Below are 24,275 nucleotides of genomic sequence, written 5' to 3'. Positions count from 1 at the left end.
TGATCCCTTGTGATTCTGCATTTTCAGAATCCTATAAATATGTGTTTTAAGTTGGCTACAAACTTCATCAGCAAAAAACACACACTTCATCTCAGAGCAACATAAGTACTAAAAGCAAATTAAGGAAATAACCAATCAGGTTTTCGAAAATGGAATCCAAGAAAACAGCTTCATTAGCCACTCTTCTGGCACTCAACCTTGTCTTCTTTGCCGTGGTCAGTGCCACTGGCGCTACCCCTATACCAGATTCCACTTACTATCCTGTAAGTAAATGCGATCCACTGAAGTTAGGAATCTGCGCCAATGTGCTTAACTTGGTTGATGTTGTTATCGGATCCCCTCCAACATTGCCATGCTGCAGTCTCATTGAAGGCCTTGTTGATCTTGAGGCTGCTCTGTGTCTATGTACTGCCATTAAAGCCAACATTCTCGGAATTAACTTGAATGTTCCTATTGCACTCAGCTTGGTTCTTAATAACTGCGGCAAGGAACTCCCATCTGGTTTTGAGTGTTACTAGACTATCATCTTCATGGTGGTCGTTGGTCGACATCTGCAGCTTAAATTTAATTTACAAGAGCTGATTATCTTAAATGTTATGTACTGACGGTAGCTGATCTTTAATTCCCTTTGTTTCAATGTTATGTTGTTAATTTTCTGGTCTCAGGACTCATTTTCAATAAAACTTTATTTCATAAGATTTGAGTAATAAACAGCTAAGTCAACTTGAGGTGATTCTGTTTCTCCGGACTCTGTCAATGGAAAATCTTCCTCTTGTAAAAAAAAACTTATTCACTGAGCTGAAATGCTCCTTAAACACTACTACATGTTTGCTTCAGGTTAATGCGTTCGCTTGATGGGAAATCGAAATTTGCCCATGTATTAGTATTTAAATTAGTAAATTTGTTGTATGTTATAGCAAACTCATTCTATGTTGGTGGTTAAATCATTCATTTACACCTTTTAGATATCCATTGTCAGTAATTTGAGTTGGGCTGCTCGCGAGTTCGAACTTGTTTAAAAAAACATGACCCGGCTCGAGCTGAAACAAGATTTGATACCCGTTTAACTAAAGAAGTCGGTTCGACTCAACTCGTGAAATTAAACGAATCGAGTTCATAAAAAAATTTAGGCTCGATTAAGTATAAAATTAAATGAGCTGATTCGACTGACTCGTTAAAATCGACTCGTTAAACTAAATGAGTCGGCTCAGTTCGACTTGTGAAATCAAACGAGTCAAGTTTGGGTACTAAATCAATCAGCTCGGCTCGACTTGTAAAATTAAACGAGTCAAGTTTGGGCAAAGATTCTGCCTTGACTAAGTTAAACGAACCGACTCACCCGACTCGATTAACCTTAACTGGAACCAGGTCTTACTTAAAACTTGGCTCGCTCGGCTGAATATAGCATTGTCCATTGTTCGTATTTCTTTCATATTCTCATTCACCATGCCAACTCCCCTAAATAACTAAATTAAGTTTAGCTGAAATGGTATCATTTAAAAGTAACATAACTCAACTCACGGAAGATAAATCAGAAATGCAAAGAAATCGAAATCATTGATCAAAATGACGCAAAGGAATCAAAATCGAGCAAAACACATTAAAGATCAAAGCCCAATCTTCTTCTTGATCCCTTACTCCTCCAAACGCTTGAATCGCAAATCAAATTGCTCAAATTCTCATAGGACGATCCGCCTCTTTTCACAAATAAATTAGCTTCATTGAAATATTCTGAACATAATTAAACTAACAAGAACAAAGAAGAAATTTAGATAACAAAATCTGAAATCATTAATCCTGTCACAAGATTGAAATCCATGGCTTCTCTCTAAGTACCACTATATATAAACCCTAAATACTATTCTACGTCTCCATGTTCTTCTTTTTATTTCATAAAACTAATAATAAAACTCCTTATATTAATAATAAAACTGATCCTATTTCTAATATTAAAAGTATTTTTAATGTTTTAATGAATATACAAATAGATATCCATAATGGAATATAATTTTCATGTGAAATTCGTATCTCTGTTTGTTCCTCAGTTTCTGGGCTCTTACAATTGGACTTTGCTTATTGGACCATCTCTGAATTAAAAAAAATCCTTCAAGCTTCGCGTGGGCTGTAAGATCGTCAAAATCAGACTTCTGGATCTCAAGATACGCTCCAAACATTGTAGACAGCCTGTGTAGCCCAATATTACGAATTTTCTTCTATTTCCATCCCAAAATAGGACTTTTTGCTCCAAATGCTTCCAAGTCCTGGATTCTTTATTTCCTACAATAAAACATTAAAATCTATTAAATAAATATCCAAATCAGTGCAAAACACAATAAATATGAGAATAAAATCATATAAAATATATTTTATCAATATTATTATCTCATGGAGCAATACTTATACTATTAAAGGGTTAAAATCTCATTTGGATCCAGTTTTTAGTATAAAGGACTTGGGATTCTTACATTTTTTTCTTGGTCTTCAGATTCTATATCTTTCTAGTTGAATAGATCTTTGTCAAAAAAGTTTACAAAGAAATTGTTACGTCAATGTCCTTATGATCGAAGTAAGAAAGTTGTCATTCATCTTCCTCTGAACCTTAAACTTTCAACATAAGATGAAAATTTATTATCAAATTCAGAAAAATATAGATCCTTTGTTGGTAAACTGAACTTTCTTGCAAATACTAGACCTAGTCTCAGCTATGCAGTACAATTGCTTAGTCAGTTTATGCAGAAACATAGGTAATCTCATCACGATGCACTTATTCATACTCTAAGATATATAGCTCATATTGCTGGCCAAGGCAATTTTTTAAAAGCATATGACCAGATTACCTTACTAGCATTTTTAGATTCAAACTAGCTTCTTATTCAGTTTCTAGAAGATCAATCACATGTTATATTCTTCTATTTGACAAGTCACCTATTACCTGAAAATCTAAAAAGCAGAGTACAATCTCTGAATTATCTTCAATAGCTGAATACACAGTAATGGCAGCTACAGCTTCTAAGATAACTTGGGTAATCAGTCTACTCATTGAATTAGGTGTTCAAAATCTTAAATCAGTGATATTGCATTGTGACAACCAATCAACTCATCACATAGCCAAGAATCTAATTTCATGAAATAACAAAACATATAGAGGTAGATTATCAGTTTAAAAGGGATAAAATTCTCGAAGGGTTGTTGTAGTTGACATACCTGTCTACAAAACTCCAGCTAGATGATGTCTTTATCAAAGAAGGCTTGATCATCTTTTGTCCAAGCTGGGTATATGTGATTCTCATCACACGTCCTCCACCTTGAAAGGAGATATTAGACTATTAAAATCAACAAAAGTCAAGAGTCAACAAAAGTCAATACTCCAGTTAAGACAAGTTAGTTAGTTTATTATACATATTATTTAATTATTTTTATAATAACTTTTCCCACCCAAAAGATAGTTAGTGATAGAGTTCATAGCTTGTATATAGTAGATTGTATATGACTGTTATTTATTCATTTAACACTGTACATTTTTACATTTTCCAATTCTATGAAGTTCTTTTCCATAAAATCACGGCAGCAATTCTTAGACAGGAGTGTCATGTATTACATTGATCAGATCTGGTTAGTCAGGTATCAGCATTTTGAGCTAACTAGCAGACAAATGACGTGAGAGTCCGAGACACAGGATTAGACATAATTCAATTTAATTAGGGTTTGGCCCAAAATCGGATTTGAAATATTTAACTTTGATTTTTCTAAACTAAAAATCACAACCGAACTAATAGTTTGGTTTATATTTTCAAAACTCTGAGTTAAGTTAAAACACAATTATTTTTATATTCTTCAATTTTTGACGTGACAAACAATGTATATGATATTGTTATGAAATTCGAATGACTTAATTGAATACCATTATTTATAAAATAAGATTAAAGGATAATTTTGAAACAACTTGTCTAAAATCTTATATTACATTTAAATACCATTACATCTATTTTCAACATGAATTTGTGTCAACAGATATAATGAAAAACTTAAAAGATTTTGCATATCAAAGATTTTTCAAAATTAAAATAATAAATTAATAGAAAAATGTAACTATATGTTTGATGAATTACAAAACAATATTTATTACTATTATATATAAACAAATCGAAGATTTTCAATATTTGTTGAGACGTTAGTTCAGGTATGTTTATGAAGATGCGGATTACCTCTGTAAACTAAAATACCTAGTAAAATTTCAGGTTCATTGTTTTTTGAAATTGACTTTGTGCTTTTACTGCGCAGCTTAGGTGGAAGGTGAAGAAGGCCTCAGTCCAAGGAGTCCGAGTTATCGGTCAGATATCACTCTGTCTAAACTTGTGTCAGGATTTACGAGTTAAGATACTCTCGCACATAGATCAATATTTATAGAGCGTAAGTCTCCCAAAAGGTAACGAAAGCATGTAAAAAGTCCTCGAGTGCAAAGATATAAAGGAGTTTGATTACAAGATTCACATGTCGGGTGAGGACGAAAGTACATCTTGATGATTCAAATGGTACGGAATAGAAGAATCGTCACTCAACATCAATGGATAACTTTACTGATTTAAATGGTACCGAATAGAAAAGTCGTCGTTCAAAGGATATAAATCGGGTAGGGACAAAAATCGGTCTTAATAATCCGATGGTGTCAAATAAAAAGGGCGTTGTTCAATAATCTAAGTATAACCGTCAATTTTTATCAATAATTCACATTGAAGGGAAGATTTGACACCTCAATATCGGCTCTTCCTCACCTAGATGGTAGTATGTTCCAAAATTATGTTGTTCGCCCATTAAAATGATATTTGAGTTAAGTTCAGAACCTCGAGGTATTACACCCAATTATATAGATATTGATTTTTTTAATATTTAATTAGATTTTGATTATGTTTACAAACTCATGCTTATGATTAGAGAAGTCTATTCATCACAATACATTTCTTTTATTAACAATAAATTAAAATTATAAAATTAAAATACATAATAATTTATTTATCAGAAGAAATAAATGATATTATATTAAAAATAGATCAGGATACAAGCTAGTACAATTAAAATGAAAAATATTAAAAATTTTGATTAATTCATCGATTGATCAATATTTAAATGGGTCTTATAAATAATTTTGACATGTCTAATTATTTTTAAAATTATTTCCAACTCCCGATAAAAAAAATTATATTTTCAAGTGAAGTATGTTATTGTTTCATTTAAACATATTTTTAATACTTATTTTTAAAAAAAATTATTTTTGATAGATAAAGTTATTCTAATTTAAAAATATATCTAAAATAAATATAAAAATAAAGATATATTAAAAATATAACAAATATCAATAATATTGTTTCTTAAAAAAAAAAAAAGGAGTCATAGGTCTGTGTATATATAAAGGCTATGAAGTCCAGAGTTACAAAGGGTGTGGAGGCGTTTAGTACACCATTCAAAACATAAACCTCTACTCCTGCCTTATCCCCTCTGTCTCTCTTTCATACAGCCATGGCTTCTTCTTCATCAATCATCAACATCTCTTCTTCAATTATTCACCAAACCCCTCTTCGAGAATTCTCAAAAAAACCCACCTCAATCTTTCCCTTTTCTTCCCAGAAATTGACTCATTTCTCATCTTTAAAAGCCTCTTTTTCTCGTTTAAAACAGTCTAATAGATGTGGGTGTTCTTCATTTGTTGCATCTGCAATTGCTACACCCAATTCATCTGTTTTGAGTGAAGAGGCTTTTAGGGGTCTTGGTAGGTATGAGAAAGATGATGACTTGAATGTGAGTGAGAGTGAGGAGTATGAAAGTGATGTTGGGTTTGTGGCAAGTGATGTTAGTAGTGATGAACTTGCGATTACTAAGTTGGGTTTGCCTGAAAAGCTTGTTCAGACTCTTGCTGCTAGAGGAATTACTGAGCTTTTCCCGATTCAAGTTTGTTTCTTTTTCCCTATCCTCATATGCTATTCTCTCTCTCTCTCTCCCTCCCTCCCTCTCTCTCTCTCTCTCTCTCTCTCTCTCTCTCTCTATCTCTCACTCTCTCACTGTGTGTGTAGTATTGTTTTCCCAATTCAAGTTTGTATCTTTTTCCTTATCTGATATGTTAATCTCTCTCTCTCTCTCTCTCTCTCTCTCTCTCTGTGTGTGTAGTATTGTTTTTCCCATTCAAGTTTGTATCTTTTTGCTATATGGGTTTTTTATATGAATGTATGTGTATATGTTGTTTAGAATGTTCTTCTGAGGTAAGATTATTCAATAGTGAGAGATTTTAAAGTAGACAGGGATGGAGTGTTATAAAATTATATCTGACAGATTAAATAAAAAGATAAGGTTATTTGTTACTTATAGTTATGGGTGATTAACAGTTTTGCTTTTAAAAAAGATTGTTCTTTTACTTGTGGATAAGACCATCTTGGATTCATCATAAGCAATGAAAAGTTTATGTTTGATTGTTAGCGAGATTATATGATGTAAAACTATGCCCTTTTTCTCTTACTAGTGTTCAATCATACCAAGTGCTATAAGTTACTTTCTAGTGTAATTATCTAGCTATAGATTGATATTTAATGGTTGGTATGCATTTTAGTTGTTGAAGTTTGGATAGTTTTAATTTAACACTGGACATGGTAAAAAGAGGTTATGTCTTTATTTAACCGAATTCCAGTCTACGTATTATTATTCAATGTAGTAAGGTAGAACCAACTTGAGTGCCTTGTTTCAAATGTTTTGTCTCGCCAACCTTATAATTTTATTTTTCCGCATTCCATTAGTACTTTAATTGTTTGTTACCTGTACTCTTACTTTACATGGGGGTTAAGTATCAAGTTGGTCACTGAAGTGAAGGCCATGTATCACTTCTTTCATTGATCTTTTAGTGATATCATTTTGATCACTAAAGTAGTATAAAATATCAAACACATACCTCGAAAAATGTGTCGAAAAGATAAATATATTTTTTCATTAAGTTCTACACATTTTTCTTCTAACGCTACTATAACCAAATGAAAAGTGGTGAATTCTGGTATCTTTGGTAATATATCTAGATTTTTAAACACATATTTACAATATATTTTTATTTAAATAAGATTAAATAATTGTAAAATTTAAAATAAATAATAAATATTTTTAAAAAAATCTAGATAAATTATCTAAGATACCAGAATTAACCACTTTTCATTTGATTATAGTAGCGTTGAAAAAAAAATGTGAAGAACTTAATGAAAAAAATATTTACTTGTCCGACACATTTTTCAAGGTATCTGTTTGATATTTTATACGACTTTAGTGATCAAGATGATACCTCTAAAAGATGAATGAAAGAAGTGATACATGGCCTTCACTTCAGTGACCAACTTGATACTTAACCTCTTTACATGGTGCATGTGTTTTATATTAACATAGTCATTTACCTCTAACTTCTTTCATTACTTGCCTTGATCATGTAGTGAGCTGTACTAGTGCCTGCGCTGGAAGGAAAAGATCTTATTGCTCGTGCAAAGACCGGAACTGGGAAAACACTGGCATTTGGTATACCAATCATCAAGCGTCTTACTGAGGATGACCAGGAAAGAGGGTCTCAGAGGTACATGTAAATTTATAGAAGGAGGAAATTTACTTAAATTGTGTTGTGTATGTAATCCTGTTTTCCTTATCCCATCCCTGTCTTTGAAGGCGGTCTAGGCTTCCCAGGGCATTGGTTCTTGCACCAACAAGGGAACTGGCAAAGCAAGTAGAAAATGAAATCAAGGAATCTGCACCATATTTGAACACAGTTTGTGTGTATGGAGGAGTTTCATACACCCAACAGCAAGGTGCACTCTCACGTGGAGTTGATGTTGTTGTTGGAACTCCAGGTAGAATTATTGATCTAATAGAACGTAACACCCTCAAATTGGGGGAGGTTGAATTCTTGGTCCTTGATGAAACCGATCAAATGCTTGCTGTCGGTTTTGAGGAAGCTGTGGAGATGATTCTAGAAAAGATTCCTGTGAAGAGACAGAGTATGCTTTTCTCCGCAACAATGCCTAGTTGGGTGAAACAACTTTCAAGAAAATATTTAAATAGTCCTATGACCATAGATCTGGTGAGTTCTTGCTTTACGTGGTTTTCTTTTGGAAGTCATTTGTTTATTATGTATGATGTGCATATTGAGGGTATGACATGCATTTATTGACCAGAAGGTTTGTTGGCACAATGAACTTAAGTTTTCTTTATCTAATATCTGTTTTTAATTACTCAATAGGTTGGTAATCAAGATGAAAAATTGGCAGAGGGGATCAAACTTTATGCCTTAGCATCCACTTCAACTTCAAAGCGTGCTATTCTGAGTGATCTTGTAACAGTATGATTTAGAAGACTTTTAATTTGACTTGCTTTCTTCAGTGTTCATTGAGAAGAATTAAGTTATCATTATTGTAGTTAACCACATCTCCATAAGTCTTAAATTTTTGAGTTTGGTTTTCATTTTTCTCATGACTCAGGTGTATGCAAAGGGTGGGAAAACTATTATTTTTACACAAACCAAACGAGATGCTGATGAAGTCTCATTAGCATTGACAAATAGCATTGCTTCAGAGGCTCTGCATGGTGATATATCTCAACACCAGAGGGAGAGAACTCTAAATGGATTTAGTCAGGGAAAATTTAATGTGCTTGTTGCCACTGATGTTGCATCTCGCGGGCTTGATATTCCCAATGTCGATTTAGTAAGTTGACTATGTTTCCATAATATCATCTTAAATCTTAATAGTGATGGCATATATTGATGTCATGTTCTTTTGGGGTTTGCTTTGCTGTATTATTTATTACATTATACTATACCAATATATAGTTCTTTGTGAATATTTATTCTAGTTAATTTCGGAATAACTTAATTAGAGATTGTTCTGTGATTCAGTCTCTTAAGGCTGTTTTGTATCTTCGAGTATCGTCCTACGTACGTTTTTAAAAGGAATGAAAATGGATATTTGAAGAGAATGAGATGATCTATTGAATTGACCTTTATTTTTACCAAGTGAACAATTAATATTCCATTTCAGAATGAATGATCATTTCGTCCATGTGTGCACAATTGATATTATTTTCAATTCAGGAATATTCTTCGCAATTGTTGATCTTTGTGCTTGTACTGTAAAGTTATGTAACATATTATTTGAACTAGGGCAAAACAGTTATGGGCATGATTGTCCAATCTTTTAACTAGGGCCAATACAAGGAGTTTGCTGATTTTTTTGAAGTGTTGCGTCTCAAAATGATCCCTTGAGTTATTTATAATGCAACTAGCATGCATTTTCGCAGTTGACATAATGTAACTCTTAGCTTTTTTTCTCCTCTCCCAGATTATCCACTATGAACTACCCAATGACGCGGAGACGTTTGTTCATTGATCTGGCCGCACGGGACGTGCAGGAAAAGAAGGTTCTGCAATTTTGATGTACACTAATAATGAGAAGAGAAAAGTCAGATTTATTGAGCGTGATGTTGGATGTAAGTTTGAGCTTATTAGTCCACCGGCTGTTGAAGAGGTGTTAGAGTCATCAGCTGAGCAAGTTATTGTCACCCTTGGTGGAGTTCATCCTGCGTCCGTGGAGTTCTTCACGCCAACTGCACAAAAATTGATATATGAACAGGGGACTGGTGCACTTGCTGCTGCAATAGCACAGTTGAGTGGTTTTTCGCGTCCTCCCTCATCTTGATCTCTGATATCGTATGAACAGGTTGGTTAATAAATTTAGTAGCTTAAAAAGTAAGCTGTCATTAAATTATCAAAACATTTTTGGCATGTTACTCGAGGTTTGAATATAGTAATAGAGTAGGATTTGATAAATGTCACGGTTTTTCTATGTATAACTTCATGATTCTCTCAGAAGATATTGTTGTATAGTGTTATGCAGTTTCATTAATTATTCTTTTTTCGACATCAAACTTCTGTTTTAGGGAAAAGTCACACTTCAGTTGACACGTGATCCTGCTTATGCTAGAGGGTTCTTATCTGCCGGATCTGTCATTGGATTTTTATCTTCAATATACACAACAGCAGCTGATGAGATAGGAAAAATACACATGATTGCAGATGAAAGGGTGTGTTTAATAATAAATTGATAAATGGCTCATGGCTAATACTTTTCTAAAATATCTGTATCTTATGTGGACTTGGCCATTTGAATATTTTTAGGTTCAAGGTGCTGTTTTCGATCTCCCTGAGGAGGTTGCCAAAGAGTTGCTTGAAAAGCAAATACCACCTGGGAACACCATTACTAAGATTACCAAGGTTAATTTCTTGGAATGTTTTATAATTGTTGCGGTCAATGCATATATTCATTGATCCTTTTAGTTTAATAGACTTGTCAGATGGGTGCCGTTCATTTCACTATTATATATAATAACTCCCTCCACTCCTTTTTTACTGTTAATCTGATTTTGAATGCTAGTTGCTAACAAAGGTTGACATGTCTTTATAGTTGCCTGCTTTGCAAGATGATGGGCCATCAAACGATAATTATGGCAGATACTCCAACAGAGGGGGTGGTATGCGAGGAGGAGGATCTAGGGGTGGGAGGGGTTATGGTAGCTCCCGTGGCAGGAGTGGGGGTCGATTTTCTGATGGTGACGAGAGGCGAGGTGGTGGCTGGGGTGCCGGTCGTGATGGTGCACGAGGTGGTAGCTGGGGTGCAGGTCGTGATGGTGCACGAGGTAGTGGTGGCAGTAGTTGGTCAAGAACTTCAAGAAGCAGCGGGAGTGATTGGCTGATCAGTGATAGAAGATCTTCACGCTCACCATCTTATGGAGATAGCGACAGGTGTGGTAGTCTATTTTTCATAAAAGTCTAGATATGCCAATTAACAATGCATTACATAATTTCTCCCCTCTTTGCTGGACCCTAAATGGCTCTATTGTCACTTGAAACTGGTTTACATCTTTCCAGTTACTTAATTACAATGTGATTATTTATCCATGTTATGTGACCTTTGCATATATGGTGTTACCAGGAGCTTTGGGGGTGCGTGTTTTACCTGCGGACAGTCTGGGCATAGGGCATCAGAATGCCCCAAGAAGCTAGGTTTTTAGATATTGATATGACAATCCTGTTGCTGCTGGCTTGTGAATTGGTGAAAGGCTACCACTACTTCATAAGCATTATTTCTGTCTCCTATATCGTTATTCACCCGAAGATGATCAAGGGGTCCAAAAAGCTGATAAAATTGATGCTGGACAATATTAGGGACTGTGATGCAGCTTCACTGTTCTCTGCTTCAGTCCTCCGTGCTCCAAACACACAGCAGTCAAACTACATGGTATATGGGTTTAATGTGATTTTGCTTTGCTGATTTTGTCATATTTAGTGTTAACCAGAGCCGGGCCTGAGGGTGTGCGGGGTGTTCAACGGAACAGGGCCCTCAAATGCTAGGGGCACATTTTTTTTTTATTTAATTAGGTGTATATATATATATATATATAGGCCAACATTCCAGAGAGGGACTCCTTATATGGAGTTACATAGTGCGCCACTATAAATCATCAATTTTATTATAAATTCTGTTATAGAATACATATAAAACGTGATTCTAATATAGAATACTATAAAATAAATCTATTTTAAGTAATTTAACACTTAAAATTTGATTTAAAAAAAGTATATTTTCAAAACTGATACTACAACAGAATAATTCTGGATGATTATTATTCTGTTATAGAATCATGTTGAGATATTGCGTAATTTTAGATGATCTTTGGAATAAAAAAATTGTATAACTTCGTTTTCGGTTTAATAATCAAAATTTGCAATTATATTTCATAAAAAATATAATAGAATATATATATTATGTATATATTTATAATGGTGTGCTACGTAACTCCATATAAGAGGGTATGCTATGGAGTGCTACCCTATATATATATATATATATATATATATATATAGGCTCATGATCAAATAGAAACCAATTTTAAAATAAAAACTAGAAACCAATACAAGTTAGTGATATTCTCAGTACAATTTAGTGATTATCTCTTTAGGATTTAGTGATCTGTGCTGCAGAATTTAGTGAAAACTCAATCTCCAGATATTAACCAGCTTAGAATCTCCAGATCTGTTCATGTTTTCGATTCAGATGGTGGTGATAGTGGTGGAGATGGTGGAGGTGGAGATGGAGATGGAGGAAAGATGATTGTAGCGGAGGTTTGGGCGGCTTGAAGTAGGGGGTTGGAGCGTTGCCGGAATAGTGGCGGCTCCGCCTTTGAAGTTGAGTCGAGGTGGAGAAAGAAGTATGAACGAATCTGAAGGAGGTTGAAGTGGCGATTAAGATGGGCCTGGTGAAGATGGAGGTGTGGAGGTTGTGTTGTTAAAGAAATAATGGAGGTGGAGGTGGAGATGGAGATGGAGGTGGTGGTTATGGAGGGGGTGGGCGGCATAGAGGTGGTAGTGGTTATGAAGGAGGCGACGACGGAGGTGGTGGTAGTGGAGGTGGGGTTGGTGAAGATGGAGGTGGGTTTGATGAAGATGGAGGTGGAGATGGGGTTGTTTAAAAATTTAGTGGTATTTGCTTTAGGATTTAGTGATATTTCAGTTTGGTTTTTAGTTTCTAGGATAAGGAGGTTTCTATTGGAGTAAAACTCTATATATATATATGTACAGTCAAAATGTACAAAATAGCAAAAAAAAGTATATTTTTATTTTAAGATTAAGAAATTGTAAATAAAAAAAATTGAAAAATGTTATACACTTCAATAATTTTTAAATGTTATCTTGAATAAGTTAGATAAATTTTAAAAAAAATACTAATATCATAATCATGTTAATAGTAAATTGTCATAGTTACCCTGCTCTCGAGGTAGACTTCTAATTTAACTGCTAACTTCAATGACTTCATTAAAGTTAATTAATCTAATCACTTATACTATTTATTTTCTTTCTTGATTGATGACCATATCTAGTATTATATCATTTAAATAATGATTCAATCTTTTGTAGTTAATTTATTTTAAATTATATTCATTTTTAAGTTATACATGTGTGTGTGTATCAAATATGAAACAAGTAATTTAAATATAAAATGAATTGAATAATGGGTTTATATAATTTTAAAGAAGTATACATATAATAAAAATTAAAATTGTATACATATACTTTATTTATTTATAAAAAAAATTCTATTTTCTAGAAAAGGGATTATCACTTTTATCCATAAAAAATAGTTTGTTAAGAAATGTAGACTATAAATATAATATTAGTGGGTCTGCTTTAAAAAATGCTAGAAGAACAATTTTTAGATAATTTTATGTTATTTATGTACTTGTTTTATTTCTTTACAATTTTCAGTTAATATTTATAATATGAAAAAGAATTATGCACTTTAATTGTAATATGATTTTTACAGTTTTGTGTCAAGTTTAAGTTTTATTATTTCATGTTCTTTTATATTTTTAGATTATTAGGGCAATATTAAGGTACATTTTTTTTATTTTGCACAGGGCATTTTAAATCTCAGGCACGGCCCTGGTGTTAACCTTCGTATAAACTAAACTTGATTGCCGAGGCAATAGTATGTTTACAAATTTTGTTGTTTGCTTTTCTACTCCATGTACGTAAGAAACTTTAGATTGAATAGATTAGGTATTTGTGGCTAGATATAGACCGATAAGTTTCTTTAGTTTTCAATGACTCTTTGGAATTAGCAAAGTATTAAATCCATATACTTCTCAGTGATTGTACCATCTGATAATTTTTTCTAGTTGCTCCATTTTCATATGCTTTTGACGTTCTAATCAGAGACCCACCTCGCATGAACCATACTGCGCGGTTTATATAAATAAATATAATTTTGCAATTTGGTGGATGTTAAATAAAAGTAACATTAATTTGTATATTTAACATAACGAAGCAGTAGAATTTATGAAGATAGTCGGATAAAAATGCTTCAAACAAATAATATTAACAATAATAAACTCGCATGAATTTGTAATACTAGTGTTATTTTTTGAAATACTTCTAGATCTAGTTGAATCGTAGTGCTATAAAAAAAATTGTAATATTAAAGTAAATAATGATTAAAAAAATTGTAATATTAAGTAAATAATAATTAAAGTGATTTTAATTTAAAGACCGACTTATTAACATATGTATATGCAGATGGAAACCCTGTGGGCTGTGGCATGGCAAAAGCAAAGAAAAATAAAACATTTTACTATTTGTCAAGGAAGAATGATATATTCAAAATTCTTAATACAATAACAAGAGAGTCACATACTAGAAGTAATTAACTGGGAATGCAGAGGAAAATGTACTGCAGGGCCTGCAATACAATAATTCAGAGCCTACATCAACTGCAATATTAATTGCTCTATGAATGTTTACTATAAGTTCAGAAGATTAAAGAAGTAACCACCAAGAATATAGATTCAACTAGTTCAGCAGCTTAAAGCTCATTGTCGATCTAACAGGTTCAAAATTACATTGGGAGGCTCAACTGCTGTTACCATTCATGTGATACTATTGCACCACAGTAACATCCTAGCTATGTATCTTGCTAAATTTAAGCATGTCCGGTACTGAAGACTATCAAATTAAACTCATGCATGCAAAAAGAGTGAGATCGGCGAATTATTGCTTGCTCTATAGTTATTGCTTCTCGAAACAAGAGGCCAAAGTAGCAAAAAATTTCATGATAATACCCTTTAAGCCGATTCTGATGAACTTATGCCAGTAGCATTTACAGAATCACTTGAAGTCAGCGAAGGCTCGATATTTACTTGTCTGCTGAAGGCAAGAATAAGCAACCACTGAAGCTCCGATTGTAATAGAGAGACCTAGGCCACACCATAGCCACTTCTGCAGGGTTTTTTTCTTTTTGCGCTGCTTTCGTGCTACCTCTGAAAATGATCAGATTAAGGGTTATTCAACTTCAAACTGTAAATACAATACAATTATCTGCTCAATAATATAGAAAGAGGAAGATTGACAACTATAATTTTCCAATCATTCAAGTGATTTTTTGTCAACAACAAACAGATGTAGCTCTCCTTACAGTTATGTAATGTCTTAAATCAAATCAACAGAAACAATATAGACTATACATACCAGTATATATACACACACAGACACGCATTTACTCTATTTAAATGTAACTCTTGCATGCATGCATTACTTGTTATATTTAATTCCTTTTAACAAAAACTAACACAATTAAGAAAAAAAACAAGATTGAAAAATACACAGTAACAGAAGTTTAAACAAGATGAATTCGCAAACTTCTGTGCATTTCATGGTTAGATTAAATACATAAGTCAAAAATCGATCAAGTTATCCAGGCCATGCTAAAAAATTAATGTTCCCATAATGAGGCTTAACCACATTAGCTAAAGCACCACAATTTGGGACTCACAAGTTATTATGTGAATGAAAACCACACCGGCCAGCTAAATAGTTTAGGCTATAAAAGGTTTTCAAAGTGATGGCAGTAACATCAACATTCTAACCTATCGCAGTATGTAATCATTTACTACAAAACCAAGAGCATATGAAACAAGGTTATCGAATTAGCATGACATTATGACCTTTGTAATACTAATATACGAGAAATGGCCCTTTTTAGTCACAATTTGAAGTTAAAATGCCCAGAATAACACTCTTCAGAAAAGTGGCCCCTTGTTTCACAAAGAAACGCAACAAAAAAATGCATTTATAAACTTTAAACAATTCATATATAACTGGGTTGTCTCCTTTAACGGGCATGGGCTGTAGATATTTGAAAAAATAAGAAAAGGAACCCAAGTACAGCTTGCGTTTAGCAACACAGGTGCCCAATATTTTTTTAAGTAGCAGACGATAAGAATGTTTTTCATTTTTCAGATATTACTTGAAAATCAGCTAAAAACGCAAAAACAAATTGCGTTATCAGAAAAAAGTAAATTTTTACATGCATCTTATGTGATATAAGGTGCCATTTTTTCAGAATATGATTTTTGGACCATCTTACTTCGAATTGTGAAAGAACGAGCCAACACCCCTAATTTACACTATTTTTCTATTAGAAAATCTCCACTTTTTGACAAGAATAACACAAGCCATACTGTAAATCACTTGAGCTAACAAGATTTTTATACCAGTACTTGCCAATAACTTCCTGGTTCCTCTGAGACATTTCATGATTAACAGCTTCACAATATTGCAGTCGATCTCTTAATCGAGAAATCTCCTGATCTTTAGCTTTAAAAATTTCCTCTGCAGCAATCTCAGTTTCAGCACGTGCTAAGCCCTGACCTAATGCTTCAGAAACAAATCTAGTTACAACAAGTTCCTGACAGAACTGCTCTACTGGACCAATTTCAAATTGCATGCAATTAGAAGGTGCTGGAAATCTTAATCCTGATTGAGCCAAAAGAAGATCAGCGACCCTCTGCCACTGGCTGTACATCAGACCAAGAGCATCCTCAGCTTTTCTTTTTCCAATCTCATCAAGAAGGCTCAGTCTTGTGGCACGCATTTCTGACTCGATACTATGACAAGAATGTTGTGTACTTGACATGGACCCATCATGAGAGAAATCTGCTACTAAATATTACCAATGTCAATAACTATTTTCAATTGAATATTTAGGAGCATAAGCCTGGGTTATAAAGTCTCGGTATGGAAGATCAAAAAGATCATTTTAGTTTAATCAAAAGATATGCACAAATTTCAGTATTCACAGCAGTAGCTAAACTGACAACAAGCCTGCTAATGAAAACATGTTTTTCCAATTCAAAATTGTATTCAGTCATATAAGTAATTATTTTAATATGCCTTCTTTAGAGTAAAGTGGGAGACGGAAAAATATCCAAATAGATTGAAACTACAGTGATCATCTGTGCAGTTATGGACAAGTAGAAGAGAACAAATGAGGCTAAAACTGGTCTGTTAATAAAAACACTGTATCAAGAAACAAATTGAAATTCTATAAGAAAACAGGGTTGCCGAATTTGGTCTCAGAGCTCCACTTCATCCCAAAATTATTCATAAACACACCATCATAATTTGTTCATAGCAATTAAAGATAAGTTTTCCAGCTGATGCGAAACAATTTAACTATTTATGAGCAAAGCAGAAACATAAAAGTTATAAGCAGAGTTAAATACTATATACAAGCAATAACAAAGATGTATTTATTGTCCATTAATTGCTAAGTTCTCAATCTCTTGCAGAATTGAATTCAAACTACTGTTTTGTGAGATCAAGACATGAACTGGAATCCAGGTACAAACTAATATTGTTTCTTTATTAAAAAATTGTATTGATTTGCATTTAGCATATTATGTATGCAAATGTATGGCCAGTTACTTCATTAAATCATAAAGGAGAAAAAGGAGCAATATGAAAACCAAAAAGACTAGATTACATGTATTAAATAAGGCAGTGCCTACATATCTTATGACCCTGGTAGTGAATAGGTCATTAAATTCTTCCAAAAATACGTAACAGTGAGCCTAATTATTCTGATCAGATATGAAATCCTAACAGTCTAGAGCGAAAACAGCTCAACAGATCATCCCAATGCGAACCCTAACCAACCCTTTCTTTATTCAAAAAACTCACTTAAAACCTTGTGCATAGATTACTGAGCTAGGGCCCAATTAGAATCCTGGTCAACACAAAATCATCTTCAATATGTCACGCCAAAATAAAAAACCTAATAACAATTCCATGTCATACCACACATTCAGCATTAGCACCCTGAACTCTAGTCCCAAACAGAATGCAACAAAAACTCAGCAAACCACATCCTCATCTCCCCTACACTCTACTACTTCAAATCCAATTATGACCCCCCTAACACTTATTAAGTTCTTAAAACACAAACAAACACCTTCAAATTCTAAAATGAACGACAAATCAAACATTCATTTACCAATAGTCACAAACTCAAACCACAATACAAACATCATATACTCAATAATAATCAACATAAACCTAACTAAAACAAAATACCACTTCGTAAATACAACAAAGAAAACAAATAAACACATACATTTACAATTAACACACTGTAATTTCAACAAAAATTAAGTCAAATAAATACACAAACACACACACACAGAAATAAACATTTTCAAAGCTCACCATCATCAGCATCATAAAACTCAACCGGATTCCATCCACTGACACTCCCCAACTCCTTGACATCACTCGAACTCCCAACACTCAACGTATCGCACCTTGTATCCACAAACTACTCACTCTCCTCCGCAACCTCCCTCATCTCCTTCTCCTTCTTCACCTTTTCATCCTCCTCCACAACCCTCTCCTCTTCCACAACCCTCTCCTCTTCCTTCCTAACCACAACCTCACTCCGCCGCCTCAATCCGCCTCGTCCTTTCCGATTCGCCACATACGGCGACGGAGACACCGATTCCGACGACAAGTACACAATCGGCGTCGGCTCCGGCGTTATATACAACGCCGGCGAGATATTCACTCTGTTCCGACTCGGCTTCTTTACCTCCTCCTCTCTAACCTCTTTATCATCATCATCCTTCACAGATTTCACCGTTTTTTTCGCGGAATCTTTGTACGAATCTCGAAATCTCGGTTCGATCAAGCTCTCCAGAGCAATTGATGTAAAAGTAGGCATCTTATAACCAAATCGAAACCCTAACCGGTACTACTATGTGTTTTAATGTGTGTTTTGGTGTGGTTTTAGAGCAAGTCCAAAAGGTTACCTATCATTAGTGATTAGCAATCCCTGTATTTTAGAGCATTCTCATTGGGGTCTCAATCCCATCCCCAAAAACTTACTAAAAATAGTAAATCCCCAAATAAAAATAGTAAATCTTCAAAATTATCAAAAATGTTCCACATCCCATTCCCCATTTTTCATCCCCATATCCCTATATTCCTTTTTATATTACTTCTTTCTCTCTCTTTCACTTAAATTTTAATTATCAAAACTCACCCACTACAATTTAATATATTTAAAAGAGGAGAGAGGTGATTTGATGATGGGGAAAGGGATTGTACAGTAATCTGCAAACATGGGGACTCAAAACTTGTCCCTAAAATCAAACCCCAAAATGGGGTGATATAGTCAAATAGTCAAACTTATACTTTTGGCGCCAGAATTCTGTTACAATCTGTTGCAAGTGTATGCTTTACTTTCATGTTGACAGCTGTATGCTCTAGCTAATATAAAGCTGGAGAGTGCTTGTAGTTGGGATTATCTGAAATATTACTATCATTTTCTGTGTCTCTTCTCTCTCTCTCTATTCTGTTGTCTCTCTCTCTACCTTGTTTCTGTGTTCTTCACTAATTCTCCATAGATTTCACTAGATGATTAAGTAAGCTGTATCAATGGTATCAGAGCCGTGACGGTCCTATAGTTGCTGTTTATCTCTGTCTTCTCTACCATTACATCTATTAATCTGGCGCCGCAAACAAGAAAGTCTTATGCTATAGCAGTAACCATGGATGAGCAAGTAAAGGAGCATTTCAAAGTGATGGATAAGCGTTTTGAGGATCAAGCCAAACGCTACGACAACAAATTCGACGAGCTAATCCGGATGATTCGTGAATTGAAAGACACGAACCCTAACGGTTTGATGCAAGGTCACAGAGGAGAAAGCAGTGGAAATGGAGGTAATACCTTGCCAAAACCTTTAGGTTTTACTCCTAAACTTGAATTTCCTAAGTTCGATGGTCTAGGCACTAGGAATTGGGTAAAGAAATGTGTCAAGTACTTTACTCTGTGCAAGATTCCTGATAATCAGAAGGTTGATTTAGCTTCTTTATACATGACTGATAAGGCTGAGGTTTGGGTATCCAATTATATGTCTATGAGGAAGAATGTTGATTGGAGTGAATTTGTTCTAGACTTAAGTGCTAGATTCAAGGATGAGACAACTCACAATATAGTGGAACAGTTCAATAGGCTACAACAGATGGGATCAATTGAGACTTATATTGATGAATTTGATAATCTACGCTCTTTAATGGAACAGCATAACCATATCTTGCCTGATGATTATTTCTTAGAGAGTTTTATTGGAGGATTGAAGTCTGCGGTGAAACCATTTGTGAGAGCTTTTAAGCCTACTAATGTCAGTGAGGCTATTAGGTATGCTAGGTTGCAAGAAGAGTCTATCATGGCTAGTACTCAGAAATATACCAAGTTTGCTGTGACTAGTACTAATCCAGGGACTTATCCTGCAAAACCTAATGCTTTGCCTCTGGCTACTGCAAAGCCTCCCCTGTTACCTACTCCTCAGATTAAAACTCCACAAACTAAACAATTGGTGAAACCACAGCAGTTTATTCCGGCAGAAGTCAGAGCAGAAAAATTGGCAAAAGGCCTCTGCTATTATTGTGATCAGAAATATGAGAGGGGTCACAAGTGTAAGTTTAGGGAGCCTCAGTTGTTTACAGTTGAGATACCTGGGGGAGATGTTGAGGAGAATTGGGAGAGTGATGGGGACTGTACAGAGGAAGTGGAGGATTGTGTGATCAAAGACAGTGATCCTTGTATTTCTGTTAGTGCTTTGACAGGGAGTCAGACTTTTTCTACCATGAGAGTTAGAGGTTTAGTGCAGAATAAACCATTGCATATATTGATAGACTCTAGCAGCACTCATAATTTTCTTGATATTAATATGGCTAGCAAACTGAAGTGTGAAGTATCTGCTATAACTAAACAGGAAATAACAGTGGCTGATGGAAACTCTATATCCTGTCAAAATGTGGTGAAAAATTTCTCTTGGAGGATGGGAGGGTATGACTTCACTTCTGAAGTTATGTTGATTGACTTAGGCAGTTGTGATATGGTGTTGGGAGTGCAGTGGCTTAGCACTTTAGGTACTGTTAAATGGAATTTTAACAAGTTACTAATGGAGTTTCAAGTGGACAAGCAGTTTATTAGGTTGAAAGGTGTGGCACCCCAGAAGTTGAAGGTTGTATCAGCTGAGTCATCTAAGAAACTATTCAAGAATGCTGCTCAACTATGCTTTATACAAATTCAGCAGTTGAATAAGGGAGAACCTGAGGAATCTGCAAGTTCCTTGGAAAATCAGAACCAAGATTTGAGTGATCATCAATCAGAACTAGAGGTGTTGAAGAGTCAGTATGGTGATATCTTTATGGAACCTAAAGAGTTACCTCCTTCCAGAGGAGTATTTGATCACAGAATTCCCTTGATGGAAGGTTCCAACCCTATCAATATCAGACCATACAGGTACCCATTGAAGCAAAGGGATGTGATTGAACAAATGATAGATGAAATGTTACAGAAGGGGATTATCCAGAATAGTGCAAGCCCTTTTGCATCACCAGTGGTATTGGTTGGAAAGAAAGATGGTTCATGGAGGTTATGTGTGGATTATAGGGAGCTTAACAAGAAAACAATAAAGGATAAGTTCCCTATACCAGTAGTGGATGAGCTCATAGATGAACTCTCAGGATCAACAGTGTTCAGCAAATTAGATTTAAGGGCTGGTTATCACCAGTTGAGAATGTGTGACAAGGATGTGTTCAAAACAGCTTTTAAGACACATTCAGGCCACTATGAGTTCTTGGTGATGCCTTTTGGCCTCACCAATGCACCAGCTTCCTTTCAAGGATGGATGAATGCAATCTTTAAGCCACTCTTGAGAAGGTGTGTCTTGGTTTTTTTTGATGACATTCTGATTTACAGCAAGACAGCAGCTGATCATTGGGTCCATCTTAAGCAAGTTTTTGAGTTAATGAGGACAAATCTGTTATTTGCAAAGGAAAGTAAGTGCAGCTTTATGATGGAGAAGGTGGAGTACTTGGGACACTTTATTTCTGCCAAAGGAGTTGAAACTGATGCTAAAAAGATTAAGGTTGTTGCCAACTGGCCAGTTCCTACAAATGTGAAAGAACTCAGAAGTTTCTTAGGCCTTGCAGGGTATTACAGAAAGTTCATTAAGAACTATGCCTGGATTTCTAGAGAGTTGATTGATCAACTTAGGAAGGGTGCTTTTAATTGGAATGATAACTCACAATCAGCATTTGATAACTTGAAGACAGCTCTAGTTTCAGCACCTGTACTTGCTTTACCAGACTTCAACAAATTATTTGTTGTGGAGACTGATGCATCAAAGACAGGAGTGGGAGCTGTGTTAATGCAGGATAATCATCCTTTGGCATTCATTAGTAAATGTTTGGGTCCAAGATGGCAATCCTTATCTGTGTATGAGAAGGAACTGCTTGCTATTGTATGTGCAGTACAAAAATGGGAACAATATCTGACAGGAAATCATTTTGTCATCAAGACTGACCAGAAAAGCCTGAAATGGTTATTGGAACAAAGAATTTCCACCCCTTTCCAACAATTCTGGTTGTCCAAGCTTATGGGATTTGATTATGAAATACAATACAAAGGGGGAAAGGAAAATGTGGTGGCAGATGCATTATCCAGATTACAGGGGTCTGAAATTTTGTGTATGGCTATCACTGTAGCCAATTCTGATCTGGAAGTTTCTATTAAGAACAGTTACTTGGTAGACCCCAATCTTCAGGAAATTCTTATCCAATTAGAACAGGGTCAGGCCCATAATAAATTTACACTACAGAATGGATTTCTGAGGAAAAAAGGGAAAATTTGTGTTGGTCCAGATGAGAATTTGAGGCAGAAAATCATACAGTGGCAGCATAGTTCTCCTGAAGGTGGTCATGGGGGAAGGGACTTAACTACAAAGAGGCTGAAATCTATATTTTACTGGCCTGGACTAACTAGGGATGTGAGACAATTTGTCAAAACATGTGTGATCTGTCAAGCTGCTAAGCATGACAATAGTGCATATCCAGGCTTATTACAGCCTTTACCAGTCCCTGAAGAAGTGTGGATTGACATATCGATGGATTTCATCACTGGGTTGCCCAAGTCTAATGGTAAAGATGTCATTTTTGTGGTCGTTGACAGGCTAAGTAAGTATGTGCACTTTATGGCCTTGTCACATCCTTTTACTGCTGTTCAAGTTGCTCAATCTTACTTAGACAATGTGTTTAAGCTCCATGGGTGGCCAAGGTCGATAGTAAGTGATAGGGATCCAATTTTTTTAAGTAACTTTTGGAAGGGTCTGTTTGCTTTGCATGGAACTGAGTTGCTATTGTCTTCTTCATACCATCCTCAAACTGATGGACAGTCTGAAGTGATTAATCGATGTTTAGAATCCTATTTGAGATGCATGTGTGGGAATGCTCCTAAGGAATGGTGTTCTTGGCTGCCATTAGCAGAATGGTGGTTCAATACACACTTTTCTGCTTCTACTAATATCACCCCATATGAAGTTGTGTATAACCAGAAGCCACCACTACATCTGCCTTATTTGGCTGGGGAATGCTCTGTGGAGGCTGTTGATAAGAGTATGCAAAGGAGAGAAGCTATGATCTCAGAGTTGAGAACTCAATTGATAAAAGCTCAACACAGAATGAAGCAGTTAGCTGATCAAAAGAGGTCTGATAGAAAGTTTGACAGGGGTGACTGGGTTTGGCTCAAGCTCCAACCTTATAGGCAATCATCTGTACAGCAGAGGGGTAATCAGAAGTTGGCCAATAAATATTTTGGACCCTTCAAAATAATTGAGTGCATTGGACCTGTTGCCTATAAGTTGCAATTGCCTGCAGATGCTAAGGTTCATGATACTTTTCATGTGTCTCAGTTGAAAGTTTACTGTGGTCCTACTCCTGTGACATCCATTGTGCCTGATTGGATGGGTCAAGTATCTGCAACAGGGAAATCTCAGAAACCTGTAGCTATTCTGGACAAAAGGATGGTGAAATTCCAAAATGCAGCTCAGATTCAGTATTTGGTCCAGTGGGAGGGTACTCCATTGCATGAAAGCACTTGGGAGGTGGCATCTGATTTTGTTAACAGATTTCCTGACTTTACTCTACTACCTTAGACTTGAGGACAAGTCTGTGAAAAAGGGGGAGCATATGATATAGTCAAATAGTCAAATAGTCAAATAGTCAAACTTATACTTTTGGCGCCAGAATTCTGTTACAATCTGTTGCAAGTGTATGCTTTACTTTCATGTTGACAGCTGTATGCTCTAGCTAATATAAAGCTGGAGAGTGCTTGTAGTTGGGATTATCTGAAATATTACTAGCATTTTCTGTGTCTCTTCTCTCTCTCTCTATTCTGTTGTCTCTCTCTCTACCTTGTTTCTGTGTTCTTCACTAATTCTCCATAGATTTCACTAGATGATTAAGTAAGCTGTATCATGGGGACTCGGATGGAGCAAGCATTTGAACTCAAAGTGATTAATTCCCCTATAAATAT

General features: G+C 35.1%; 2 protein-coding genes across 2 annotated transcripts; both read left to right on the top strand.

Annotated features, from left to right (window-relative positions):
- The first annotated feature begins 53 nt into the window (after positions 1–53).
- LOC108201119 (14 kDa proline-rich protein DC2.15) lies at positions 54–696 on the top strand. Its single transcript, XM_017369422.2, has one exon. The coding sequence runs from the start codon at positions 150–152 to the stop codon at positions 516–518; it is 369 nt and encodes a 122-aa protein (XP_017224911.1). The 5' UTR covers positions 54–149; the 3' UTR covers positions 519–696.
- A 4,748-nt stretch (positions 697–5,444) lies between these two features.
- LOC108202929 (DEAD-box ATP-dependent RNA helicase 3, chloroplastic) lies at positions 5,445–11,209 on the top strand. Its single transcript, XM_064084731.1, is given in 10 exon segments — positions 5,445–5,943; positions 7,455–7,591; positions 7,681–8,092; positions 8,252–8,350; positions 8,490–8,714; positions 9,348–9,725; positions 9,946–10,089; positions 10,184–10,279; positions 10,470–10,807; positions 10,998–11,209. Coding segments are annotated over 10 exon segments (2,337 nt in total). The 5' UTR covers positions 5,445–5,514; the 3' UTR covers positions 11,077–11,209.
- Positions 11,210–24,275: the final 13,066 nt, after the last annotated feature.

Source organism: Daucus carota, chromosome 9 (assembly GCF_001625215.2).
Source record: "Daucus carota subsp. sativus chromosome 9, DH1 v3.0, whole genome shotgun sequence".
Lineage (NCBI taxonomy): Eukaryota > Viridiplantae > Streptophyta > Magnoliopsida > Apiales > Apiaceae > Daucus > Daucus carota.
Note: the sequence above shows the minus strand (reverse complement) of the source record. Positions and strands in the feature narration are given on the sequence as shown.

Bases quoted from the DNA above. Each gene is read 5' to 3' on its own strand.
- LOC108201119 (XM_017369422.2), top strand. From the start codon at position 150: ATGGAATCCAAGAAAACAGCTTCATTAGCCACTCTTCTGGCACTCAAC.